Source organism: Malaclemys terrapin, chromosome 14 (assembly GCF_027887155.1).
Source record: "Malaclemys terrapin pileata isolate rMalTer1 chromosome 14, rMalTer1.hap1, whole genome shotgun sequence".
NCBI lineage: Eukaryota > Metazoa > Chordata > Testudines > Emydidae > Malaclemys > Malaclemys terrapin.
In genome coordinates, this window is record NC_071518.1 from 5,990,486 (window position 1) to 6,016,899 (window position 26,414).

General features: G+C 46.8%; 1 protein-coding gene across 1 annotated transcript in view; it reads right to left on the reverse strand.

Annotated features, from left to right (window-relative positions):
• Positions 1-26,414, reverse strand: part of JPH3 (junctophilin 3) — a 119,901-nt gene that overhangs the window by 26,617 nt on the left and 66,870 nt on the right. The window contains exon 3 of the mRNA XM_054048521.1: positions 3,118-3,242. Within this exon, the coding sequence (XP_053904496.1) occupies positions 3,118-3,242 (125 nt within the window). The remainder of the gene's footprint in view (positions 1-3,117; positions 3,243-26,414) is intronic.

Consider the following 26,414-nt stretch of genomic DNA (forward strand, 5'->3'; position numbering starts at 1 on the left):
CTGATGGGACACTCCACTATCCACCCAGCAGGTATCACCACGCCAAACAAGGAATCTCACTGGAATATGGGAGTCTCATACAGGGGCAGGGTGAGGCCAGAGACTCTTTTTAATCATACTGCATAGGTTTGTGAAGCTTTAAATCTGTATCGTTATCTTATAACCAATGGAGTCTGGAAACAACCTGAGACTTAACCTTGACATGTGATGGAAGGAAGACAGAGCATAATGTGGGAATGTTTAACGGAGGGGCCTGTAGGTGTCTCTGTGTATTTCTCCTGATCCCTTATGGCAGCGGTTCTCAAACTGGGGCCGCTGCTTGTGTAGGGAAAGCCCCTGGCGGGCCAAGGCCAGTTTGTTTACCTGCCGGGTCCGCAGGTTCAGCTGAACGTGGCTCCCACTGGCTGCGGTTCACCGCTCCAGGCCAATGGGGGCTGCGGGAAGTGGCACGGGACAAGGGATTTGCTGGCCGCCGCTTCCCGCAGCCCCCATTGTCCTGGAACGGCAAACCGCGGCCAGTGGGAGCCATGATCGGCCGAACCTGCCGAACCCGCAGGTAAACAAACCGGCCCGGCCCACCCGCCAGGGACTTTCCCTACACAAGCGGCGGCCCCAGTTTGAGAACCACTGCCTCACGGGGAACTCTGAAAATGACGATAGGGCTTTTAAATCCTCCATTCGAATTTAGTAGAGAACTGTATCCCTGACTAAAGATGGCCTACCCCTTTAAGGTCAGTCAGCCCTGTGCAGTTAGCCCTGGGCAGGGTGGGACTTAAAAGGAAGCCCAACAGTGGCCAGCTGGCTAAAGAGAGGAGCAGATGATGGCGAGAGGGTCAGAGACCAGCACAAGCACAAGCCAGGCAGAGAGAGGTGTGTGGAGGACTCCAGGCAGGAAAACCTGGGAGGGGTTGCTTGTAAGAGAGCAACCCCAAGGGGCTGAGGGGAGGATGAAAAGGACAGGATGTAAACTGAGTCCAAAGTGTGCTCAGAGGAGTGCTTGGATTAGAGAAGGGAAGACAGCCTCCTGGGGAAGAGGAGCTGGGCCTTGCCGGAGACTGGGGCAAAGAGTTTGTGTTTTGTTTTTGGAATTGGATACCCTGGAAGGGGGGGATTTTTGTTAATGTCTTAGCTGGATGGCCAAGTCATTGTGGGGAAACTGAGGCAGGGATGCTGCAGGGCCACCCCAGGCCATGGGGGAAAGGGGACTCTGGAGGTGCTGACCCCGTTGCGCCCTGCCATATGGGTTGGCTGTGGTTATATCTGAAATATATCTATTTTAAAAAGTAGTAAAACTCAATATCCGAGACCCCTGACAACTTTTGTGGGTTTACAACCCCATTTGTCTCCTTTTAAAAATGTCTCCGTCTCCCTTGTTGCTGTGTGAAACAACAGGGGGAACTGACCAAGTGACTAAAGAAACAGCCTATGTACAAATGCACAGCGTGACCACATGAAAAATACAGAAAATATTTTCTCTCTAATTTCTTTTGGTTACGGTTATTTGAGAGGTTAGCAATAACAATAGCAGGTGGGAACATTTTCAGGCAGCACTGTGATTTAAGTTGATGGTGCCCCTTTAAATTCAATTGGGGTTCTATAGAAATTACTCTAGAGGCCTTAATTTCTATAGAATTTTCCATAAGGAGTGCATTAAGCTAATGCTTAGCCCCAAAGCAGTGGAGAAATCTCAGATCTGGGCACCGTAATGGGTATGTCTATATAACCCTTGGGTTATGTAACATTTCCATTGTCACCCTGCCCTCAACCAACAAGCATCATGCCTGTGAATGTACTTCCATCCTCAGCTGGAAAAGTCCTCTGGGGTCATCTCTAGTCCATCTTCCTGCCAGACAAAGATTTTCACTATACACTAATCTTTGAAATGTTTTATGTAATGTCCGTCTAATAGACTGATGCATAAGAGCAATGGGCAGGGCTTCCTTGGGCCATCTAAGGTAGCCAAACACATGATCTCAAGGAGGGCTCATCCGTGCGGTTTCCCTGCAGAAAGGAACTGTGGCAGTTGATTGTTACTAGTATAATAACAAGGATAATTTCTTACATTTGTATGGTGTAGCATGCCAAAGGAGTCACAAATTTTACCTAGTGTGGGCAAAAGACACCCCCAGTTACGGAGTCAGTGGAATCACACGAGGGATTAATTCAGCTTTCTCTCTCTAGATGAGAATTGTCAGGTACCTGTGAAATGCAGCCACCTCTTGGGTGGCACAGGTAAGCTGTTCTACAGCTTGCAGCAACAATACCTGATGGGAAGTGAAGATGAGTCTCACATCCAACTGAAACAATGTGAGAACATAGGAAAACATATGTACTCAAATTTGAATTTGGCCAGGACACAACAATTAACCATCCCAACGCATATGAAAAGAACCATGGATCTTTGATGACTACAACCAGTGGATGGAATATGTTGTCCTAAAGATGGCACAACCCCTTAATGCCACACTGGGGCACTGACTCAGGGAGACTAGCACCAACGTAATGAGTCACCAACATCAGACACTGAAGCGATTCGGATGGATGAGTAACCTCCGATTGAAGAGCTTGAGGAAAAACTGGTGGTAGCAGCCTTCTAATCAGAGTGCAGTGTGCTAAAATTTTTGAATAATACCATTCACATATGTTAATTAATGCAGTTTAGTCTTAGATCTTCCCAACTACCCTCACTTATACCTGTCCCCTTCCTACTCTCTGGTGCACATGCGCACGCATTTGAAGGGAACGATCTGCCTCAGGAACTTTTGTGGCCTAATATAGCCCTGCCTGGCTTTATTTTTATTTTGGGCTTTGCTTTTCCATGAACCTTACATGAGAGTTTTAAAAAGTAAAATTTGGCTACTGTGTCAGTGTTTTGTCACTGTCACTTCTACTACTTAATGCTGACTAACTTTTTGTACATATTTTAGCTAGTTTGGGGGCCCTTGCAGATTATTGGGATGGGGGCAAATTTTCTCTTTGCCCCCCTGTAGCTCCAGGCCCCCCTGCCCCCGAAAAGCCCCACAATGCCCCTATGCATTGTACCATTCGACACATGCGCGCGCGCACACACAATGAAGTCATCCTGGGAGACCGGCCGGCTTGGCAGCGCAGACTGACCGTTTTCCCTGTGTTGGAAGGAAGGCGAAAACTCTTTGGCAGTGATCCTGGCAATCCGAGCTTCCTCTTGAGCTTTCTGCGCTGCTGTCACAGCCGCGTCTGCTTTAGCCCTCGAGTGGGAAGTCCTGCAAGCGAATGAGAGACAAAGACTAATTAGGTATCTCAGTTATTCAAGTGGGAAAGAGGCATCATTCAAAGAGCTGCAGCAGTAGCAATGATCACTGCCGTCCTAGCTCAGAACCCCCTCTCCCCCCCCGCCACCTCGACTAGTTACCTAGCTAAACCCAGAGCTTTTCTTCTGGTCTAGGCACCAGCCCTGCCACTGTCCAGTGCCCTACTGGTGGCCACTGTTCTTGAACCTGTTTCTGCAAGAGGGACCTCACATGGCAAACAGATCAGCCCTGTTTGGCGCTACAGAAGCCACACGTTAATGGGAACCTCTCCCCATTAGGCAGCCCCCGCTGTAACCCTGTGTCAGGGTTTTGCTGTGGCAGTTGTTCGCAGCGAAGGAATTAGTCTCGTTGAAAATATTGGGTATTAAATGTGCACTAAGAACTTGGTCCTTTGAAGTGCTGAGCAACTCCAGGCTACGCCAAGGGCCTTCAGCTGGCCTGGAAAAGATGGGCATGCTCAGCCTCTCCAGGAGCCACTCAGTGCTTGCCACTCCTCAAACAGATGGGCTGAGAAACAGACACTCAACTGGCCACTGAGCATTCTGAGTAGTAACAAACCCGACCAAAACGCCTTCATCTCCGAATCGGAACTCGTGGGTCACCTCCGCTGGAGCAGAATTATCCCCTGCAGTCGCTAGTTAGAAAACAGATGCTTTCTGTGGGAAACGTTGACTTTTGGGCAAAAGGTTGTCAGCTGAAAACTTTTAGTGGAAAAGCCAAAGTTTCAAGTGGAAATGCCACCATGGGTGCTTCGTGGGAGTTTCACAAAATGATGTATTTCATCAAACACAAATCTCCACTGAAAGACAGTTGGCAGTGAGTTTTCAACCAACCCTATCTACTGTACCTTTTTATAAGTCATTATCAAGCCATGTTTTTAAAGTCCCAAGTCCTGAACATAACACCCCTTCCCTTGAGGGACTTTTCTACTGACTAATTGTTCATGCAGTGTTCCCAGTCGCCTACATTTTTCTTAATTTCATCCTATTGCTCGGAGTTGCTTGCTCTTCTACAATCCCTCCTTGTCCTTGATGTATGCATCCTTTGACTAATGGTAATCAATTATCCTACCTCCCACCCTTAGCCAAGCTATAGACGTACCCTTAAAAAATGTTATTGCCTAGACACTAGGGTAAAGGGAGCATTAGCAATAGACTGACTCTTCCCCACACCCCAATCAGTCCCTCCGGCTCCTTCAATCATTTTTGTTCCTGATCTCTGAATTCCCTCTAAGTTTTCCAAATCTGTTTGTCACTGCATGTGCCCAGAACTGAGTGCAGTGCTCTGAGAAACTCCTATACATGGAAAATAAGAATGACAATAGGATACATTCTACACAATATAGTTTTTTTAAAAAAGAACTAAGTGTATCCAAAACAAATGTAGGGGTTTTTCGTGTGTGTGGTCAGTTATTTGAGTCCAGATTAGAAAGTACCATTATTATGATTTAGTTGGGGATTGGTCCTGCTTTGAGCAGGGGTTTGGACTAGATGACCTCCTGAGGTCCCTTCCAACTCTGATATTCTATGCACCTACATCTGCAGTCATTCTGTAACAACAGGGTACTGTGTAATCATATCCGCACGATGCATAACTGCAGGAAACAGTAATGACCTGTCACTTGTTGACACGTTCTGTTTCTTTCACAAGTGCCGGGTTTATATAAATTGCCTCCGCTGTAGTAGCTGATGGAATTGATATGACTAGTTCCTAAAGAGTTATTTAAGGTGGCAGTGCGAGAGTAGTGGAGATGACACTGATATAGGGAGACCAGATGTCCCAATTATTATCAGGACCAGCCCGATATCAGGGGCTTTGTCTTCTATACACACTATAGCCCCCCCCCCCCCCCGATGCATGGATGGCATCATTGTGGCCAGTTCATTAAGGGCAATTTTCCACAGATTCATACATTAAAAGCCAAGAAGGGACCACCATTGTCTGGTCTGACAGGCATAGGACTTCCCTGAGCTAATTCCTGTTTGAACTAGTGCATAGATGGTTTTAAAAAAAAAATAAAGAAAATCCAATCTTGATTTTAAAACTCTCTGAAATGGAGAATCCACCATAACCCTTGGTAAACAGGGAGGGTAATTAGCCATTGGAACAAACTTGCGGTTTATTTCCAGTCTGAATTTGTCTAGCTTCAACTTCCACCCGCTGGATCTTCTTGGACCTTTTGTCTACTATATGGAAGAGCCCATTATCTTTTGTCTGCTATATGGAAGAGCCCATTATTACAATTTTGTACCCTGTATAGGCACACTTAGATTGTGATCAAAGCACCCATTAACCTTCTCTTTGTTTAAACTAAATGGATTGAGCGCCTTGGATCTATCAATATAAGGCATGTATTCCAATCCTCAGGTCATTCTTGTGGCTCTTCTCTGACCCCTCTCCAATTTAAGGTGCTGCAGCGGCAGTAGTTCTGATAATATGCATCTGGCCAGTTCCCATACAGTTTCTCAAATATATAAACTCCTTTTAAAAAGTGCTGTAGAAGAAAACAACCGTTCTTGACCTTTGGTCTCTGGAAGAACAATTAAAACACTTGCTTTGCCGAGAGCAGCACTTGACACTCCGCCTCCTATCACATTCTCCAGAGAGCAAGCAAGACACCCAAAGAATGAGTCTGCTCTTGGTGACTGTTCATGATGGTGCATGAAACAGACAGGGGACAGTTTGACTTCATCAGCTAGTTTGACCTCAGGGTGCAAGGAGGCAAAAACAATGCAATCAACTGAGTAAAGATGACACCGACAGAATGTGTGCAAAGATCACCAGCGTTCTGCTTTCCCTTCCAAAGGGATTGCGCCAGAGGAGCTCAGAGTGCAGAGCTCAGCAGATGCTGGGCTCCTGTCTGTCTCAGAGCTCAACATTGGCAATATTACCGTTTTTAACTCCACACACAGCCTAATTCAGCAGGGCCCTGCCAGCCGAGGTCTCGCTCCAGGAACTGCAGGGCACAATGAGCAAGCTTTCTTCTTTGCTGGTGCCAGGCCTTAGAAAGGAAGCTGTCGCCAGGCTGTGCCCAGCCACTTGCTGGAAAACTAGAACTCAGCATGAATCCAGTTCAGCCCACTGGAGAAATTCAGAGTTCAAAACCATGCAAAATGTATAATCACACCCTATTTGGATGGGTCCCTTTGGGATTTCATGCGTGCCCATAGCTAGGCTTGGAAGGATTAGCTTTTTCTCAGTAAATGTTGCTAAACGGTGATTTTGCTGTACACGCACAAACTGAGAAAAAACATTTCCATCTATACTAATAGACAGTGACGGGAAAATTAAGAAAAATGCTACTTAAGAACTTATCCTTAAATCAGACTCAATATTTACGTTGTCTGTTTTGACATGTGATGTTGACAAGTAGTGTTTTAAGCATTATAAGGCTTTAACTGAATCGCAATATCTATTGCCACTAAATATTGTCTGACCCCCTCCATAATTTCCTGCAACTGTGAAATTTAAATTAAAAAAAGCTAAAATATAAGCCTCAAGATTAGCTGCTCAATTCACAACAAATAAAAATTCTAGATCTAGTTTAGTCAGGGCACCGGTCAGCTCTGGTTGCTGCCTGGCTGGGGAAGCTCTCAGGTGCCATTGTCTGATATAAGTGGTGGTGGTGGTTCATTTGGGTGCTTTTCCGTCTGTGTCAATACTGAACCAGTGCTCCATGATGTCCTGGTCCGATGGTCTAGACAGTATTTGGTCCTGCCATGAGGGCAGGGGACTGGATTCGATGACCTCTCGAGGTCCCTTCCAGTCCTAGAATCTATGAATCTATGAACAGTGTGGACTGAGCTTCTGGACGACCACCACAAACACCTCCACTTTGCATTCCAATTGCAAGGTGCGCCTCTTGAATAAAAACACACAGCACATCATCCCCAAAAGTATCCACACAGGCTCTCCCTGGAGAAGGTACTACACGTGACAGAGGCTTGTATAAACCAAACCCCTGAGACAAAGCGTGCATCTGCATTGTGATAAAAACCCCACGGCACCAAGCCACAGAGCCCAGGTCAGCTGACTTGGGCTTAGGCTGCAGGGTTAAAAATTACAGCATAGCTGTTCAGACTGGAGCCTGGGCTCTGAGACTCTCCGCCTCACAGGGGTCTCAGAGCCCAGATGCCAGGCCAAGCCTGGACGTCTACACTGCAATTTAATAGTCTCGCAACCTGAGCCCTGCAAGCCTGAGTCAGCTAACTTGGGCTCTGAGACTCAGGGCCGTGGATTTTTTTTTATCAGTGTAGACGTATCTCAAGAGTCTCCTAGAATTGTAGGACTGGAAGGGAACTCAAGAGGTCATCTAGTCCAGTCCCCTGCACTCATGGACGTGTACAGTGTGCAAATCAGGTGGTTTACATTTGGGATCCCTTTGGAGTGACATATAAATATATCAACTTACACTATTATGTTAGAAAGTAAGGACTAGAGACCAGTCTTTGATAGTAAGTGAAGTTCATCATTTTCACTTTTATTATTACAGTACTGACTCGATTCCATGATCAGGACCCCGTTGTGCTAGGCACTGTATTTATAGCCTATGTACATATTGGTCCCGGCCCAAAAGAGCTACCATATAAGTAACAGACCTATAGCATACATAGGGCTGGATCATCAGGTCCAAATTCATACACCTCCACAAAGGATCTGTTTCAATTCACGTTGGCTGAGGATCGGTCTCATAGCCGATTCTCATATCGCACTGAGGGCTGATGGTGTGTGGCCAGCCTTGGGATATAATGCCCATAGTTGCACTGACAACTGGAGGTTGATTTTCAGTCCAAGGTGCAATATTTTTCCTGGTGCCCTAAAACCTTGGCTGCTATTTATTAATCATATTTATTTATTAAACCGTTATTAGTTCTATGGCACCAACTGTGAGCTAGCCACTGTTCACACAAGTCTGAAGACATGGCCATTCCCTCAAAGACATTGTAGGGCAGATGTGATGCTACCAAAGAAAAATGATTCAGCCAGGAAGTTTAGTAAGGCACTTGTTAATTCCATTATATTTGTCCAGAGTGTTGATGTTCTTTAAATATATATATATACTCGCCTCTCTTCTAACTCTTCTTAGAAGTGAGGACTAAGGTTTATAGAATTTATGCCCGCCCACCACACATAATTGTCAATATACAGTTTGCAGCTCTGTTGCATCTCTTGAGAGAACTGTTGCACTTTACTTACAGATGTTTTCAGAGCACACGCTGCTTTGTTTGTCCCCTGAATCTTTTGAGATTTAAAAACCCCCAAAAGGCCTCTCTTCTTGTCCTGCTGTTGTGCCCTTCATAATTGTCTACATTAGGAGAGGGTAGTTTTACAAAGCAGTAAATTAAAGGTGGGATCGAGTGCCTGTGAGAACTTAATCTGGGCCTTGGTCTTGCTTCCATTCGTTCTTCGCAATCACACCTATATTGTTTTCAAGCAAACACCCAGGCAGAACAGTAGGTTTAAATAACATTACATTGTGGCTGCCATTAGCTGCTGCCAGGGAATGCAGGGTCTCGGACCAGTGCTGCGTGATGCCCATTGACGTCAGAGCACTCGGGAACTCCCACTCACTCCAAGGGGACCCCACAGAATGGAGGGGAGGACTCATGGAGTGCTGCAGACTTGAGGCTCTGCTTGGTGCACCTGGGGTGGGGTGCAGAGGTGGCAATATGGTAAATTTCTGCTCCCCTGACCCAACAGGCCAAATCAGTGCCAGTCAAAGTGGACACTGAGGGCACGTCTACACTGCAATTAAAAACCTGCAACTGGCCCCTGCCAGCTGGCTTGGGCTCGGGCTGTGGGCCTGTTTAATTGCGGTGTAAACACTCAGGATGGAGCCCGGGGTCTAGGACCCTGCAAGGTGGGAGGGCTGCAGCCTGAGCCTGCACGTCTACACTGTAATTAACCAGCCCCTTAGCCCAAGTCCCAGGAGCTTGAGTCAGCTGGCACGGGCTAGCCACAGGTGTCTAACTGCAGTGTAGACATACGTTGGGATGCTCTAACGCCAGCTGGAAAGCCCGCTCAAGACCGCCACCAGCCAGGATCCCAAGTGCACAGTGCGCTCCAGCTATTCCCCTGACATGCACCACAACACCCCCTTCATAGAAGAGGGGATGGAGAATGGGTGGCATAGAACCAGCTACACCAGCGTTATGTCACTGTGGGATTCCCCTCCATCGGGGAAATCCCAGGTCCAGGGACTCAGTCTGGGCTGAAGACCTGGCCCCTCTGTGGTAACCTGCACTGCTTTGCCCTGAGGATTTGGGTGGGAGAATGCAGCACAGCCTGGTCCCCCTTACAGCCCTCTCAACCCACAGAGCTGGACCACTGCAGAACCCCCTATGGGAAGAAGGGCAGCACTCCCCTCTTCTATACACATTCCCCCCTCGGAGAGCCGCATGCTCAGGCTTCCCTCTCTTCACGGAAGAGGATGGGAATGTCTGGCCATGAGGGTCGGATACAAGTCCCACCAAAGTCAACAGGAGTTTGCCCATTGAGTACAATGAGCTTTAGATCATACCTTGAGCGTGGGCATCCGGGGCGGGCCTGAGGCAGCTGTGGTTGCTCAGCCGCTTTTGGGATTTGGCCCAGGTAACGTAAAAATAAATGATATTAATTGTGATCTCCATTATAAAAATATACCCAATTCCCGCAAAGCGGATACAATGCACACCGCTGCGCAGAGGCGTGGGTGGGCTTAATTGTTTGTAATGCGCTCTAAGATGCTTGGAAGGAAGGCAGCATTGAAGCGAGAAGTAGAATTATGATGATCCATACATTGCATAATAAAATACATAAGTATTCCCAAATCAGTGCAAGTAATCCAGTTAGTGCTAGCATGAGTTTCTCAGGCACTATATTTAACAGCTGTCTCCTTTATATATGCATGCTGTCTATAGCGTGCACTAGATCTTAATTCCCCAGTTAATTGCTTGATTTTTATTTCCTTGTAAAGCAGGTCCTCCTACATGACACACACACGCACACACATTTTAATTGCTCTTCTCCTGCCTCATGTGGCTGAGTCTAACTTTAAGTAACCTGGGGCTAGTTGCGTGTAAAAAGATGAGCTCTGTATATATTACAAAGAACACATGGTCCCTAGCTGAACAGCAAAGCGGCAGTTTCAGCGTCGCGTTCGGCTGTTTTGTGAATGGGACTCACTTGAGTTACAAGACTGCATCGACTTTGGAATGTGTTCTGGAATAGCTGTAGTGCCACCTTGTAACCTCCTAGAAACCACTATAAAAATAAGGTTTAATCTTTCCCTTTGGTATGAGCTTAACTCTAACAGCAGCTGCTGTGTTAGGCTGGAGCTGCTGGTATCAGGTATGCAGGGAATTGTCTTTAAAAATAAAGGATTGGGGACAGAGCTAAGTGTGGAACAGGGTAGCTGAGTGAGAAAGAAATGGGGGAAGGGGGAGCAGAAAAGGTCATAAATGGACAGAGATGAAAATATAGAAATTCCTAACCATGAATAGCTCCTGTTGATTTGTATCTTTAACTCTGATCAGAAAGTTGCTGATCACGCACATAGCTAAGTTACGTGACCACGTGTTCCGATGAGGGTTGGCTACCATTGCTCATCCTCTTCCATTTCTTATCCCCACTTGTGGCCTCTTCTTCCTACTCAGTCCCTAAGTTCTTCTGGACAGGGTCTGTCTCTTAGTAGGTTTTCAAGCCTGACCTCTGTTGGGCCCCCAAGGTGCTACTATAATATTAACATGACAAATAAAAAATAAGATACACTATAGTAATGGCTCCAAATATTAAAGCTAATTGTAGAGTATCAGGCCATTAGTCTGTAGTAGGGATGTTGGCCGGGGCAGAGCTGGCAAGGGCAGCTGGGGTTGGAGGTCAAAGTCATCCCGCATCTGAACGCTCACAATTGGGTGGAGTGACAGCTCTGATTTGGTTGAGGCAGACAGGGGAGCCAGATTTGGGGCTGGTTCTGATTCTTCTTCCCTCCCTGTCCCCTTCCTCCCCGAAACCTTATCCCTGATTACTGAGCAACTTGTCAAATTGGAAGGCAGAACTGGCCGGAGGAAAAATAACAACCAAACAGATTTCGGTAGATCTTTTCAGATCTGTTGTGATTTGGCCGATGCTAACGGGGGGAGGGGGGAAGGGATACTACCTAAGAATGGATTGTAACGCCAAGCTTATCTGCTCTGTCTAAGCTATAAGAAGATGGAATAAACTGATTTGAAAGGAAGAGTCTGGCTTTCAGGAATGCCAACAGGTCGGTCAGGGCTTTGTTTGGGGAAAGAGCCATTCAAAATGATAATTATATATCTGAAACTCGGCCCTGGCTTTGTGTGAAAGGATTAGGGTATCTGCAAGCCTAGACTGATTTTATAGCAGATCTGGGGCAATTCATGGTTTTAGGAGGAAACTAAGCAAAATCCAAACCAGGCAAGACTTGAATGTTTTTAGATCAGTTTTGACTTGGTTTGAATTGAAGGGCAAAGGCAGAGTTCGGGGAGTGACAATTGTAGGCATGCAAAAGACGTGCTCTCTGGTTTCTTTGCATTTTGTTACCAAATGGAAAATAGACCCGTCTCCAAATTTTTTTCAAAGGTACCGCATTATCTGAGGAAAAAATGAGTTGGCTCTATGCTAAAAGCAGGAGGCAAGATGTATTTTTCACACTTTTGATGTGAGCGGAAAAAGCCATTTGGTCAAATATTTTGCATTGGGTGAAACACTGTTTTGCAAAATCACATGGAATTAAAGGACCACGCTTCTCATGTGATTCGCACCTCCCAGGCACACAAACATTTTTATTTTTCCTTAACTCTAAGGTGAGCCCAAGCAAACCCAAAGCAAAAGTACATATGGGTGTTATCAGCCAGCCCCTCCATAAAGGCACTGAGGCTTGCAAACAAGGTCCAAAACTCTGAGCTTTATTGGTCACGTTTATCTGGAGTCAGTGCTGTGTGAATACTCCTGCAGTAAATACTCCCACCATGTACTGAGATCAGTATAGAACCTGCCAAAGAGTAAAGAGGGGATAGACTCTTTGGGTCCCAAACCCCACCTCTGACTTTCACACAATTCTCTGTACCTGGCTGATTCCTGGGGTTCACCATAGCTGCAGGACTAGGCCTTAAGGCCCAGATTCTCAAAGACTTTAGATGCCTCTACAACCCACTCCTGCTCCCTGTAGAGTCAATAGCTAAATTCCATTGACTTCAAAGAGGGTGTGACGCTTTCTCGGGGCATCTAGGACTGGAAGTCACTTTGTTACCCTCCAGTGTGAGGGAGACTTTCCCAGGTCTTTGACATTGCCAGCCTGTCAGCCACTCAAGCACTCTCCTCAGGGCTCTGCCAGTCCCTGCTTTGCCTTCCAGGTTAACACCCCAGTCCCTGCACTCCTCAGAAGTGTCCCCTTATACTACCCAGCCCTGTTATTCTACTCTGACAGGTTTATTATTCCCAAGAGAACGGTATCTACACCAGCTTGTTTGATTCAACTGGGGATACGCACTCTGCTTACTACCACAGCAGCAAGATGCATTTATAATAGAAACAAGAAGTTTATTAGCAAAGAACAGAGATTCAAATGGATAGTGAGTAAGAATACTGGAAGCAGAACTGGTTACACATCCAAAGCGCAATCCTAAGTCTAGAGGCCTTACTGGTTTTCAGTCCTAACCATGTTCCTGGTTATTTCATGAACACCACACCCCCTTTAAGAGGTTTCCTCAGTAAATGGCTGCTAAAATGTCTTCTTGCTTCTCATTGCTTTGTCCACCAAAGACAGGATGTCCACAGTGTCTGGTTGTCAGGCGTCCGGTTTTCGACTGGAACGCCCAGTCGAAAAGGGTCCCTGGCGGTTCCGGTCAGTACTGCTGACCGAGCTGTTAAAAGTCCAGTCAGCAGCGCAGCGGGGCTAAGGCAGCTCCCTGTCAGTGCAGCTTCCCGGACGCAGCCAGCATGTCTGGCCCCTAGGCGCAGGGGCGATCAAGGAAGTTCCACGTGCCGCCCCTGCCCCCAGTGCCTAGGCGCCTGGCTGCACCTCTGTCTAGGGGCTGGACATGCCAGCCGCTTCCAGGAGTGGCGTGGAGCCAGGGCAGGCAGGGAGCCTGCCTTAACCCCGTTGCACTGCCAGCCAGGAACCGTCTGAGGTAAGCACTGCCCGGCAGGAGCCCGCACCCTGAACCTCCTGCCCCAGGTCAGAACCCCCTCCCACACCCTAACTCCCTCCCAGAGCCCACACCCTGAACCCCCTATCCTAGCCTAACTCCCTCCCACACCCCGCACCGCCATCCGCATCCAAACTCCCTCCTGGAGTCTGCACCCCACACCCTCTCCCACACTCCAACCCCCTGTCCCAGCCCTGAGCCCCCTCCAGCACTCCAAATCCTTCGGACCCAGCCCGGAGCCCCCTCCTGTACCCCAGCCCCACCCCAGAGCCCACACCCCCACCTGGAGCATGCACCCCCTCCCGCACCTCAACCTCCTGCCGCAGCCCTGAGCCCCCTCCTGCACTCCAAACCCCTTGGACCAAGCCCAGAGCCCCCTCATTCACCCCCAGCCCCACCCCAGAGCCTGCACCCCCCCTCACCCCAACCCTCTTCCCCAGCTTGGTGAAAGTGAGTGAGGGTGGGAGAGAGTGAGCGACGGAGGAAGTGGGGGCTGGAGTGAGTGGGGGCAGAATCTCAGAGAAGGGGTGGGGCAGGAATGGGGCCTTGGGGAAGAGGGGGGTGCCGGGGGCGGGACATGGGTTTTGTGCAGTTAGAAAGTTGGCAACCCTGCTGGTCCACATGTTTTTCCTGATGACTTTCACATGTAAATGAGGCTTCCATTGTGTTGGCTTTATAATGCTTAATTCACCTTAGGCAGGGGTAGGTGAATAAACAGACTTTGTCTCGCAGAAAACCTGTATGTCAATGCTGGCTGGTTATGTGGTTTAAAACAGATTTTTAATGGGTACACAACTCCTTACACACCCACTGTATATACATCTTGCAGTGCTTATGATGACCAGTATGATGTAAATCATTTGATGCCTTGCATGCCACCCTTGATAAATACTATGGCAGCAGTGTGTTAGGTGTAGTGAATCTGTCAAGACTGATAGACACAGCTGGTTCAGAACAGTGAACTCTTTGCCAGTTGTCATTGAGACATAGGGCCATAGAGAACATGAGCTACTCCATCATCTTTATACTTCACTTCCCCCCCACCATCTTCCATTTGCTTAGCTCTGATTCAGAGTTGATCTCACTGTTCAGGGCTTAGAAAGCTGAGACCAAGCCCCTGCCTGGCAACAGGTATTTAAGATTAATTCCCCATAAGAGAGTGCAAAGCACCTGCAGTGTTGGGAAGCTCCCTCATTGGTCTCTTGCTGTGTAGCGTATTGAAGTATCAGATCCTGTAGCAAAGGCTTTGTGGCTCCATCCAACGCTGCTGTGCTCAGTTGAATTAAACGATTAAATAAAAAAAAAAAGTACCTGAGTCATTACTTGCAACAGACAGAGTCACTTTTTCAGAAGAATCTTAACAGAGCCTCATTGTTTACAGAGAAGAAGCCTAGATTCCTTATTGTTATGGGCCAAAATATGCAAACTTGGGTGCTTAAAGTTAGGCACTTAACTCTATATGTAAGTACATAAGAAAAGTGGCTGAATTTTTATAGATGCCAAATACCCGTCATTCCAATTTCCATCATCTCTGAAATCAAGCCACTTTATTAGGTGCCTACATGTGACTTTGGGTTCTTAAAGTTAAGCACCCAAGTTGAAAACTGTATCCGTTATTTAAGAGTTGTAATGCCCAGCCAGGACCATTGTGCGAGGTGCTGTACAAAGACACAGTCCCAGCCATGAAAAGCTGCTGGTTTAATTAAAGCTTGAGACAAAGATGCAAGAAGTGAATGTGACCTACCAAGAACTATGGCAGGTGCATTCTGCCGGCATGTACCTGGGACATTAAGTAATATGATCGATGCATTCTGTCTGGCTTAGAGTGTAACTGGCATTTTCAGCAGCGTGCCAGAGTCTCCTGCTTGTTCAGACCCGCAATATTCACCAGCAATTAAGCAGTTAAGGAACAAGTGGCTTTATCATGGCAGATGAGGAACTGTCTCAAGTTTTCCTAAGGGGCCAGGGCTGGCTCCACTGCATTCATTTAATCTATTAGGTCAATATGTAATCAGGCTGGGGTTTTTTAAAACGCATTTTTATCTTCCTAGGGGAGGAGAATATCTTCTCTCTCCATTCCCTGGGCTTTGCGTGCTTTTTTTTAATTCTTTAAAAAAAACCCAACAGGAATATTCACTTAGATATGAACGGTAAGAAATGTTTTTAAGGACATTTAAGAAGCTGCATTTCCAGGGCTTTTAATATCTATATCTTTCCCCTGGAAATACCAAAAAGTAAGCGTAGCACATGGCTGGATTTCATATTTTAAGATCAGTGCTACTTTTAGGAGTCCTAGCTACACAAAGGGGTAGAAACAGCCATAAACCCTTTGTGTATGGAACGCTTGGATAGAAGTTCTATCACATGTATCAACTCTCTGGGCAAACTAGTGGGAACTGTGGGGAAAAATCCACATCCAAGAGGTTCTAGCTGGGTAAACCTGTGCTCCAAACCAGGAGAGCTCTGCTAATGTGACAGTGAGGGTGCCATTTTGTAGCAGGGGTGTGGGAGTGGTGTATTCTCCTGCTGTTGGTTCATTACTGGTAATTGATTATGCAGATTTTTCTATGGCGTAACTCCTGAGTGACTGTCAGACACAAATAACACTTAGCTCTGATACAGAGCTTTTAACCACTAAGTGTCAAAGTGCTTTCCAAAGGACCGTCGCTATGATTATCCAAATTTTACAGATGGGGAAACTGAGTCACCAACAGGGATGTGACTTGCCCAAGGCTACATAAGAGGCCAGTGGCTGGGAATAGAAAGCAGATCTCCTGAATTCCTTAACTGCAGGAACATCAGGGATCAGCTCCATGTCTAACTCCTAGGGCCTAAACACTCCCAAACTTTGGGGAAGTTCAGATCTTGACCCAGGTCTGAATTTTGTGTCCTTCTCTATTGGCTTGTCCATGAAAATAGTTTTGTTCCTTCAAGCTCATCTGATCCTGTTGCTTAAAACTTGGCATTTATATAGGGCTTTTCATTGTCAGTGTGATTTCAAATATTGCCGAGCTCTTGATGGCCCTGTGAGGTAGGAGAATACTATTTTACAGATTGGAAAATTGACCCAGAGCTGTGAAATGAGTTGTCTAATGCTACAGAAGGAACTCATTGCAAGAGCCAGGGTGGTTAGTGTTATTTATTAAGCCCTGACTATGTGCTTAGTGCTGTCCATAACATAAAGGAAGATACAATCCCTTCTTTGAGAAATTGACGATCTTGAGACAATTTAGACAAGATTCCTGGTTCCCAGTCCTATGTGCAGGCCACTGTCCCATGCCTCAGTCAGTAAGCCACTCCCCTTTCACTAGACAGCCACCTTCCCTTTTGAAGTCATAATCATCTGTAGGATATCACAGTTTGTTGCCATGGGATAACAGCGATGCCTTCAAGAGGGAAGAAGCAACAGGTGCAGAGAAGCTTGTAGGATCCAAACCCAAAGCCAGTTTTCCTGCAGTTATCTCTTGAAAATAAACAATGAAAGGGGGAAGACGGAGAGGAAATATCCAACTTCTGTGGAGTTAGTCCAGATTTATACTGGTGTATTCTGAGAGCAGAACCCAACTCCTACTCCATTGACTTCAGTGGATTCCTCCAGATTTACATTAATGTAACTGAGAGGACAATCTAACTATTAGAGCTCGTCTATATGGAGAAGCTATTCTGGATTAAGGTAGAGTGTAAACCTAAAGTGCAATAGCTATTACAGAATAACTCTCCATGGGAACACTCTTATTCTGGAGTAAGAGTTTCCACAGAGATCTGCTCTGAAATAGACATTCTGGTCAATGGTCCCATATAGACAAGTCCTTACCCCACTGACTTCAGTGGGGTTACTCTGTATTTACACCAGCGTACATGAGAGCAGAATAAATACATCCAACCTACAAGCACCAAAAAATGAAAAGCAAAAGTCTCTGCTCAGAGCTGGTAGATGAATCCCTCAGCAGAAGGGAGTAGGGTGAAGGCCGTGTACATGACGTAACCCTCTCCAAAGGGTATCTGATTATCCAAGAAACCAGCTAACGAAAGAGAAACACTGCAGCAGGTACCTGCTTAAACTCGGTAGCTCCAGACAGCCATTGGGAAGGCTTTTGCCTGCCTACGGCAATGCTCAGTAGCAGCCCTTCTGTTCTCAGGTTCTGTCTGGAAGCGACTGAGGATTGATTGAGATGGCAGCTTTATCATCTCCGCACGCGCACTAGAGGGTGCAAACTGGAACTGAATTATTAATAGCCACTGCAGATTGCCTGACTTCCATCTCCAGCCATCTGGCTTCCTCCGACTGCCGGAGCAGCTAATTCAAATGCACCTTTGCGGGGAGGGGAAGGAGAAAGCAGGAAGCTCCCAAGCCTGGTCACACCGCCCTACCCGGCCTGCAGATACCTGCCAGGCCCACACACCATGCTTCTGTCCCCTAGTGCCTGCCCAGTCCCTGCAGCCATCTCCAGGGTACCTTCCAATGAGCAGCCCGTCGTCCGCCAAATGCCCGTACCCCTCTTCAGCCCTTTTGATGAATAACTGTAGTTCATTCCTTCTCTTTACAGTGTCCCTGCCTCTGGGGCGGGAAGGGAGATTCCATGAAGGGGAAACATACACACGACCATTATAGACTATGCTATAGATCCAGGGGTCAGAGCCATCCCTGGTGTAACTCCAGTGAAGTCAGGGCGCTTGCCCCATTCAGCTCAGCACTGTTGATGATCTCCCTGCAGTGGCTTTAGGGTAGTGTGTGAACTCATCTGGGATTCCACCCGCCCTTCTATGTCTGAGGACACTGGATGCTTCTTTCTCCAGCACTGGCTTCCATTGTTCCTGGCTCTGCTGGAGGAGGTTCTCCAGAGCAACATGAGCTACTCTGCCCACTTCAGAAGCAACCTAGGACTCAGCAGGCCACTTTCCTAATACTCCCAGAGTCTATTGGTCCTGGGGAAGCGGTTGCAGGGTGGGGAACTGAATTCAGACCCCTTGCACTGAGCTGCCAGTAGACCCATCAGACCATCCATCCTTCTTGCATTTTACTCCCGCCATCCCTCCCGATCTTCTTCACAGCTGTTCTTCTCCCCCATGACTCCTGTGCTGTGAACATTTCCCAGCTGCTCCCAGAGGCTCACACCCTGTAAACTGGCTTCCCAGAGATCTGCCAGCCTTTCAGGGAATAACTGTTAGAGGAGGGAGGAGGTGCTAATGGGCATTAATTCACAGCACAGGCAGAATCTATTCCAGAAAAGCTCGCAGCTTTACAGCCAGGGGAATGAGCAGAGCAGACACGGGGCCAGGAGTGTGTGTGCTTCCTGGATAGACCTGTTGGGTGTACGTCACCAGTTCTCAACCCTTTTCCTCCTCTGATGCTATAGTACAGACCCAAGGGATGTTATCACCTCCTCCCCTGCCCCAAGGATCCTGTCTGCTCAGTCCAGTTCTAAATCCTTGTACATAAATATCATGCCTCTGTCTACAAAGGCTCATCATGAAAAATGCAATGGCTAACACCCTGGCCCAGCTGAGGGACATGCCTCATTTGAAGTGTGAACTGCAAGTGGAGTGTAATTCTTACAGTAAGAATTCTACCTAAAAATGCAGCTCAGGCTTGCAGTCCATTCTGACTGCACCTCAAAACCTCATCCACATCTCAGTCTTTCTCTCTGGCGGCAGGACTATAAGTGGGAGGAACAGTGGCTTTGAGTTTGTAGGTGTGGGACCAGGATTAGGAGTTAAAAGGTGTGGGTCTAGATGAAATTTCTATAAAGTGGGTGCACAACTGGTTGAAAGGCTGTACTCAAAGAGTAATTATCAATGGTTCAGTCTCAAACTGGGAAGGCGAATCTAGTAGGGTCCCACATGGGTCAGCCCTGGGCCCGGTACTGTACAATGTTTTCATAAATGACTTGGATCCTGGGGTGGAGAGTATGCTTATAAAATTTGCAGATGACATCAAGCTGGAATGCAAGCACTTTGCAGGACAGGATTAGCATTAAAAACGACCTTGACAAATTAGAAAATTGGTCTGATATCAACAAGATGAGACAATAAAGATAAGTGCAAAGTGTTACACTTAGGAAGGAAAACTCAAATGCACAGCTACAAAATGGGGAATAACCAGTTCTGCTGAGACGGATCTGGGGGTTACAGTGGATCACAAATTGAATATGAGTCCACAATACGATACAATTGCGAAAAAGGATAATACAGTATTCTGCTGGGAGATGTTAACAGGAGTGCTGTAGGTAATTGTCCCACTTTATTCAGCAGTGGTGTGGCCTCAGCTGGAGTACTGTGTCCAATTCTGGATGCCACACTTCAGGAAAGATGTGGACAAATTGAAGAGAGTCCAGAAGAGAGCAACTAACATGATAAAAGATTTAGAAAACCTGATCTATAAGGAAAAGTTAAAAAACTGGGCATGTTTAGTCTTGAGAAAAGAAAACTGAGGAGGAACCTGAGAACTGTCTTCCAATCAGTGGTTTGAGCATTGGCCTGCTAAACCCAGGGTTGTGAGTTCAATCCTTGAGGGGGCCATTTAGGGATCTGGGGCAAAAATCTGCCTGGGGATTGGTCCTGCTTTGAGCCGGTGGTTGGACCAGATGACCTCCTGAGGTCCCTTCCAACCCTGATATTCTATGATTCTATGTTAATGGCTGTTATAAAGAGGACTGGGATCAATTGTTCTCCATGTCCACTGAAGATAGGCTAAGAAGTAATGGGCTTAATCTGCAGCAAAGGAGATTTAGGTTAGATATTAGAAAATGTTCTAACGATCAGAGTAGTTAAACTTTGGAATAGGTTCCAAGGGAGATTGTAGAAGCCTCATCTTTGGAGGTTTTGAAGACCAAGCTGGACCAACACCTGTCAGGGATGGTCTAGGTTTACTTGGTCCTGCCTCAGCACAAGGGGCTGCACTTGATGACTTCTCAAGGTCCCTTCCAGCCCGACATTTCTATGATTCTATGATAAATTTTCTGTCCACACTTGGCTGCAATAGTGGAACCCATACCTCAGCTCACAAGGCAGGATGGTGAGAGGGCCTTGGCAGACTCCCATCGGCAAGCGTTCAATATACTGGAACAAATGATAACCGATGCTGCTGTCCTGAAGCACTGCAGCCCGGAGAGCCACTTGCATTCCAGCGTGGTGCGTCAGAGAAAGGACAGGCTGTAGTTCTCGCAGGATCTCGCAGCTGCTTTTCAAATTCAAGATGCGCTGAGTGTGCAGGATTGAGCTGTTGTCCCTGCCCCATTCCACAGGCATGCCATGCAAAAAAAGACATGCTTCACCCCTGGGAATTGGCAGTTGTCTTAGACAGGCTCGAGAGGGTGTTGACTGGCCAGGAATGAATACACAGCTCCACTCCTTGATAGAAGGGTGGGACACCTGCAAGATGTGTGATAACTGCCAGCAGAAAGAGACTGTTTTCCATGAGCTGCCCACCTGATCACAGGGAAAGATGGGAGTGGACTGACTTACCTTCAATGTAAAAACCAGTACTTGATTACAGTGGACAATTCTTCAAATTTTGGGGAGGTTGATGCCCTGCCTGATACAAAAAGCAAGTCAGTGACGGGAGCACTTTTTGAGATGCGGCATTCTGGACACTGTATTCATCCACAACAGACCCCCATTTGCCTTGGGAGAATTCAGTGCAGATGGGGAGTTTGCCCCACCACACCTCCTCTCCAGCATGCCACAGAGTAATGGAATCAGCCGTGAAAACAGCTAAGAGACTGTTACACAAGAAACAGAGGAATATCCCATTACAGGGGTGCCGAAACAGTCCAGCACAGGCACTGAGGGGATGAAGGACCCCAACGAGAAAGGGAAAATCTGCTGCAACCAGAAAGATGGAGGCACTAACAAGAGGAGATGGCCAATGATCAGAAAAATCTGGCACTAGAAAACAACAGGTGAGTCCAGGACCGACAGGCCCTCCTGTGAGGATTGGGTGATGTACAAAGGAGTCCGGGTGAAGGAGTTGGGAGCGCAGGTGGTGATCTCTTCGATCCTTCCAGTCAAGGGTAGGGGCTAGGCAGAGACAGATGCATCCTGGAGGTGAGTGCCTGGCTGCGAGGATGGTGTCACCAGGACGGCTTTGGCTCCTTGACCACGGGATGCTGTTCCAGGAAGGACTGCTAAGCAGAGATGGGGTCCACCTATCGAGGAAGGGGAAGAGCATATTTGGATACAGACTAGCTAACCTAGTGAGGAGGGCTTTAAACTAGGTTCAAAGGGGGCAGGAGACCAAAGCCCACAGGTAAGTCAAGAACATGGAGATCTGGGAGAAGGGTCTGAATTTGGGGGAAGCATGGACTGTTATAGCAGGGATAAAGGAGAGACAAGACAGAACTGGGGTGGGGATGGGGAATCAAATCAGTATCTTATACATCTGTATACTAATGCGAGAAGTATGAGGAATAACCAGGAAGAACTCGAAATGCTAGTAAATAAACACAACTATGACATAGTTGGCATCACAGAAACTTGGTGGGATAATACATATGACTGGAATATTGGTATAGAAGGGTACAGATTGCTTAGAAAGGACCGGCAGGGAAAAAAGGGAGGAGGTGTTGCCTTGTATATTAAAAATATATACACTTGGACTGAGGTTGAGATGGAAATAGGAGACGGACTTGTTGCAAGTCTCTGGGTAAGGATAAAAGAGGTAAAAAACAAGGGTGATGTCATGGTCAGGGTCTACCACAGACCACCTAACCAGGAAGAAGAGGTGGATGAGGCTTTTTTTTAAAGCTAACTAAATCATCCAAAGCACAGGATTTGGTGGTGATGGGGGACTTCAACTACCCAGACATCTGTTGGGAAAATAACAGATGTATTGGAGACAGTTTTTTATTTCAGAAGGTGGAGAAAGCTACTGGGGGAAGGCTGTTCTAGATTTGATTTAGACAAATAGGGAGGAACTGGTTAAGAATTTGAAAGTGGAAGGCAGCTTCGGTGAAAGTGATCATGAAATGATAGAGTTCATGATTCTAAGGAATGGTAGGAGGGAGAACAGCAAAATAAAAACAATGGATTTCAAGAAGGCAGACTTTAGTAAACTCAGGGAGTTGGTAGGTAAGATCCCAGGGGAAGCAAATCTAAGGGAAAAAACAATTGAAGACAGTTGGCAGTTTTTCAAAGAGACATTATTAAGGGCACAAGAGCAAATGATCCCACTGCGTAGGAAAGATAGGAAGTATGGCAAGAGACCACCCTGGCTTAACCAGGAGATCTTCAGTGATCTAAAACTCAAAAAAAAAAGAGTCCTACAAAAAGTGGAAACTAGGTCAAATTACAAAGGATGAATATAAACAAACAACACAAGTATGTAGGGACAAAATTAGAAATGCCAAGGCACAAAATGAGATCAAACTAGCTAGAGACATAAAGGGTAACAAGAAAGCATTCTACAAATACGTTAGACGCAAGAGGAAGACCAAGGACGGGTTAGGCCTGTTAATCAATGGGGGGGGGAGGGAAATAATAACAGAAAATGTGGAAATGGCAGAGGTGCTTAATGACTTCTTTGTTTCGATTTTCACCAAAAAGATTGGTGGTGATTTGCCATCTAACATAGTGAATGCCAGTGAAAATGATGTAGGATTAGAGCCTAAAACAGAAAAAGAACAAGTTAAAAATTACTTAGACAAATTAGATGTCTTCAAGTCACCATGGCCTGATGTAATGCATCCTAGAATACTCAAGGAGCTGACTGAGGAGATATCTGAGCCATTAGCGATTATCTTTGAGAAGTCATGGAAGATGGGAGAGTTTCCAGAAGACTGGAAAAGGGCAAATATCGTGCCCATCTATATAAAGGGAAATAAGGACAACCCAGGGAATTACAGACCAGTCAGCTTAACTTCTGTATCCAGAAAGATAATGGAGCAAATAATTAAGCAATTAATTTGCAAACATCTGGAAGATAATAAGGTGATAAGTAACAGGCAGCATGGATTTGTCAAAAACAAATCATGTCAAACCAACCTGATAGCTTTCTCTGACAGGGTAACAAGCTTTGTGGATACAGGGGACGTGGTAGACGTAGTATATCTTGATTTTAGTAAAGCTTTTGATACTGTACTGCATGACCTTCTCGTAAATAAACTAGGGAAATGCAACCTAGATGGAGCAACTATAAGGTGGGTGCATAACTGGTTGGAAAACCATTCCCAGAGAGTAGTTATCAGTGGTTCACAGACATATTGGAAGGGCATAACAAGTGGGGTCCTGCAGGGATCAGTTCTGGGTCCAGTTCTATTTAATATCTTCAGCAATGATTTAGATAATGGCATAGAGAGTACACTTATAAAGTTTGAGGACGATACCAAGATGGGAGGGGTTCCAAGTGTTTTAGAGGATAGGATTAAAATTCAAAATGATCTGAACAAACTGGAGAAATGGTCTGAAGTAACAGGATGAAATTCAATAAGGACAAATGCAAAGTACTCCATTTAGGAAGGAACAATCAGTTGCATCCATACAAAATGGGAAATGACTGCCTATGACGGAGTACTGTGGAAAGGGATCTGGGGGTCATAGTGGACCACAAGCTAAATATGAATCAACAGTGTAACGCTGTTGCAAAACAAGTGGACATAATTCTGGGATGTATTAGCAGGAGTGTTGTAAGCAAGACACGAGAAGTAATTCTTCCACTCTACTCTGCTCTGATTAGGCCTCAACTGGAGTATTGTGTCCAGTTCTGGGCACCACATTTCAGGAAGGATGTGATCAAATTGGAGAGAGTCCAGAGAAGAGCAACAAAAATGATTAAAGGTCTAGAAAACATGACCTATGAGGGAAGATTGAAAAAACTGGGTTTGTTTAGTCCTGAAAAGAGAAGCCTGTGAGGGAACATAACAGGTTTCAAGTATGTAAAAGGTTGTTACAAGGAGGAGGAAGAAAAATTGTTTTTCTTAACCTCTGAGGATAGGACAAGAAGCAATGTGCTTAAATTGCAGCAAGTGAGGTTTAGGTTGGACATTAGGAAAAACTTACTAACTGTCACAGTGGTTAAGCACTGGAATAAATTGCCCAGGGAGGTTGTGGAATCTCCATCATTGGGGATTTTTAAGAGCAGGTTAGACAAACACCTGTCAGGGATGGTCTAGATTCTTAGTCCTGCCTTAAGTGCAGGGGACTGGACTAGAGGTCCCTTCCAGTTCTATGATTCTATGATTAGACACCAGAAGGAGTGGACCAAAGGAGTGCTGAGGGGTGCAGTGTCACCTAAATCATAGGAGGTGACTATGCCGGAGGGACAGGTGATCCAAAGGAACAGGAGGGACTTACGAGTCAACAGACCCAGCATCTGGAGAGAGTCTACAGAGATCACCGTGGATCAGAGAGAGACAGAACCATCCGGAGGCCAACCCCACAGGGAGGGAGGAGATTTCACAAGCTTGCTAGACTTGGAGACAGAGATCCTGACTTGTGATGCAGTTGCCTGTTGAGGAGACCATTCTAGATCAAAGACTATGTGACCAGCTGAGTCTGTGGTAAAGATGAGCCTCCAACTCAGCTATCTAGCAACCTGAGGCCGAAGGGACTCGTGATGGGTGTCTGGTCGCCAATTCTTTGTTTTTAATGTTTGAAAAATAGGGGCAACGTATCACGATCAGTGGAACTGGAATCAGAGGGCCTATGTTCCCTGGAATGTCTGTTATTGAGGGCGCAGCAGCAGAACAGGGAATGTGGAGAATTGGGCGGGAAGCAACTCAGCCATGTGGACAGAGCAGTCCACAGAATTGACTAAAGTTCCACTTTTTCAACTTAACCTGCATTCAGCTTTGCTCATGAAACAATGCTGATCTCCCCTCCCAGGGGTTGTCATTTCTTTGCCCCCTTAGTGCAAAGAGGGTGGAGGTAAGCAGCACTGGAATGTTATTTACCAACTGCAACGTAATTAACGTCTGGAGAGGGAGGCATGTTTCCAGCCACCTGTCACGTCTAATGAAGCTATTTGAGGGCACCCGGCAAGCAAGCAACTGATTAAGACACCTTGTGTCACCCGCCTTGTCTCTCTAAGACAACGCAGACAGGAAATACTTAGCTACAGGAAATCTAGACGCTTAGCCTATATCCTCAGCCCCAGTTCCTTCTGTCTCCTCCCCATCCCCCAGTCATCTTTCAGAAGCATTACAAGCCACAAGAAACTGCTGGCAGGGTGGAGGTGGCATGCACTACTAGAACATCCCTTTGCACACACTCCTCTCCTCCTCCTCCTCCTCCATCCCACAGACAGCACAATTAACAGCGCAACAGCTAGAGCTTTGAGAGGAAGGGAAAAAACTGCTTCCAGATGGGCTCTTGCAGGCAGTACAGCCTGCTGCAAGGTGCCTTTGCTAGCTGCTCCGTTGCTCACCCATGCACCCAGAGCCTCCCCAGCTAATAAGAGATGTGACCCCCCACATGCACTGACCCCAGAGGTTACAGCAAATCCCAACAGCACATGACTGGATGGGAACCGTGGGGGCGGTGCCAGCAGCCAAAGGGTTACAGAGAGCTGGGCATTGGACTATGGAGTCCATTGCCGCTGCGCAGCTCCTGGATGGGCTCTGGTTTCACTCCCAGGAGGCTGTAATTGATTGGAAGGCGCCAGAGATGCCAACCCTGCCCCCCCTCACCCCCACAATTAGCAGCATAACAACTCCAGCAGGCTGCAGCCTCTATGTAGCAGAAGTGGCAGCTTGTTACAGGGAGGGGGAAGGGGAGGCGCCTGGGCTCATGGCAGCAGCCCAGGAGGCTGTGTAGTGTTAACAGAGCACTTTAAGGAGAGGCTGTTGTATCTGGAAAGCAGCCTCCTCTATATGCTCCCCAAAGCCCCCACAGAATAAACAGGAGAGGAAGATGGGGGGGGGGAACCTTTGTTCTCAACAGCATGCCACTCCCTTTCACCCCTAAACCCCTGCTCACCAAAATATCTACGCTGCGAGCAGAGGTTAGACCCCGAATAGGGAGACGTGCCAGTGGTGTCATG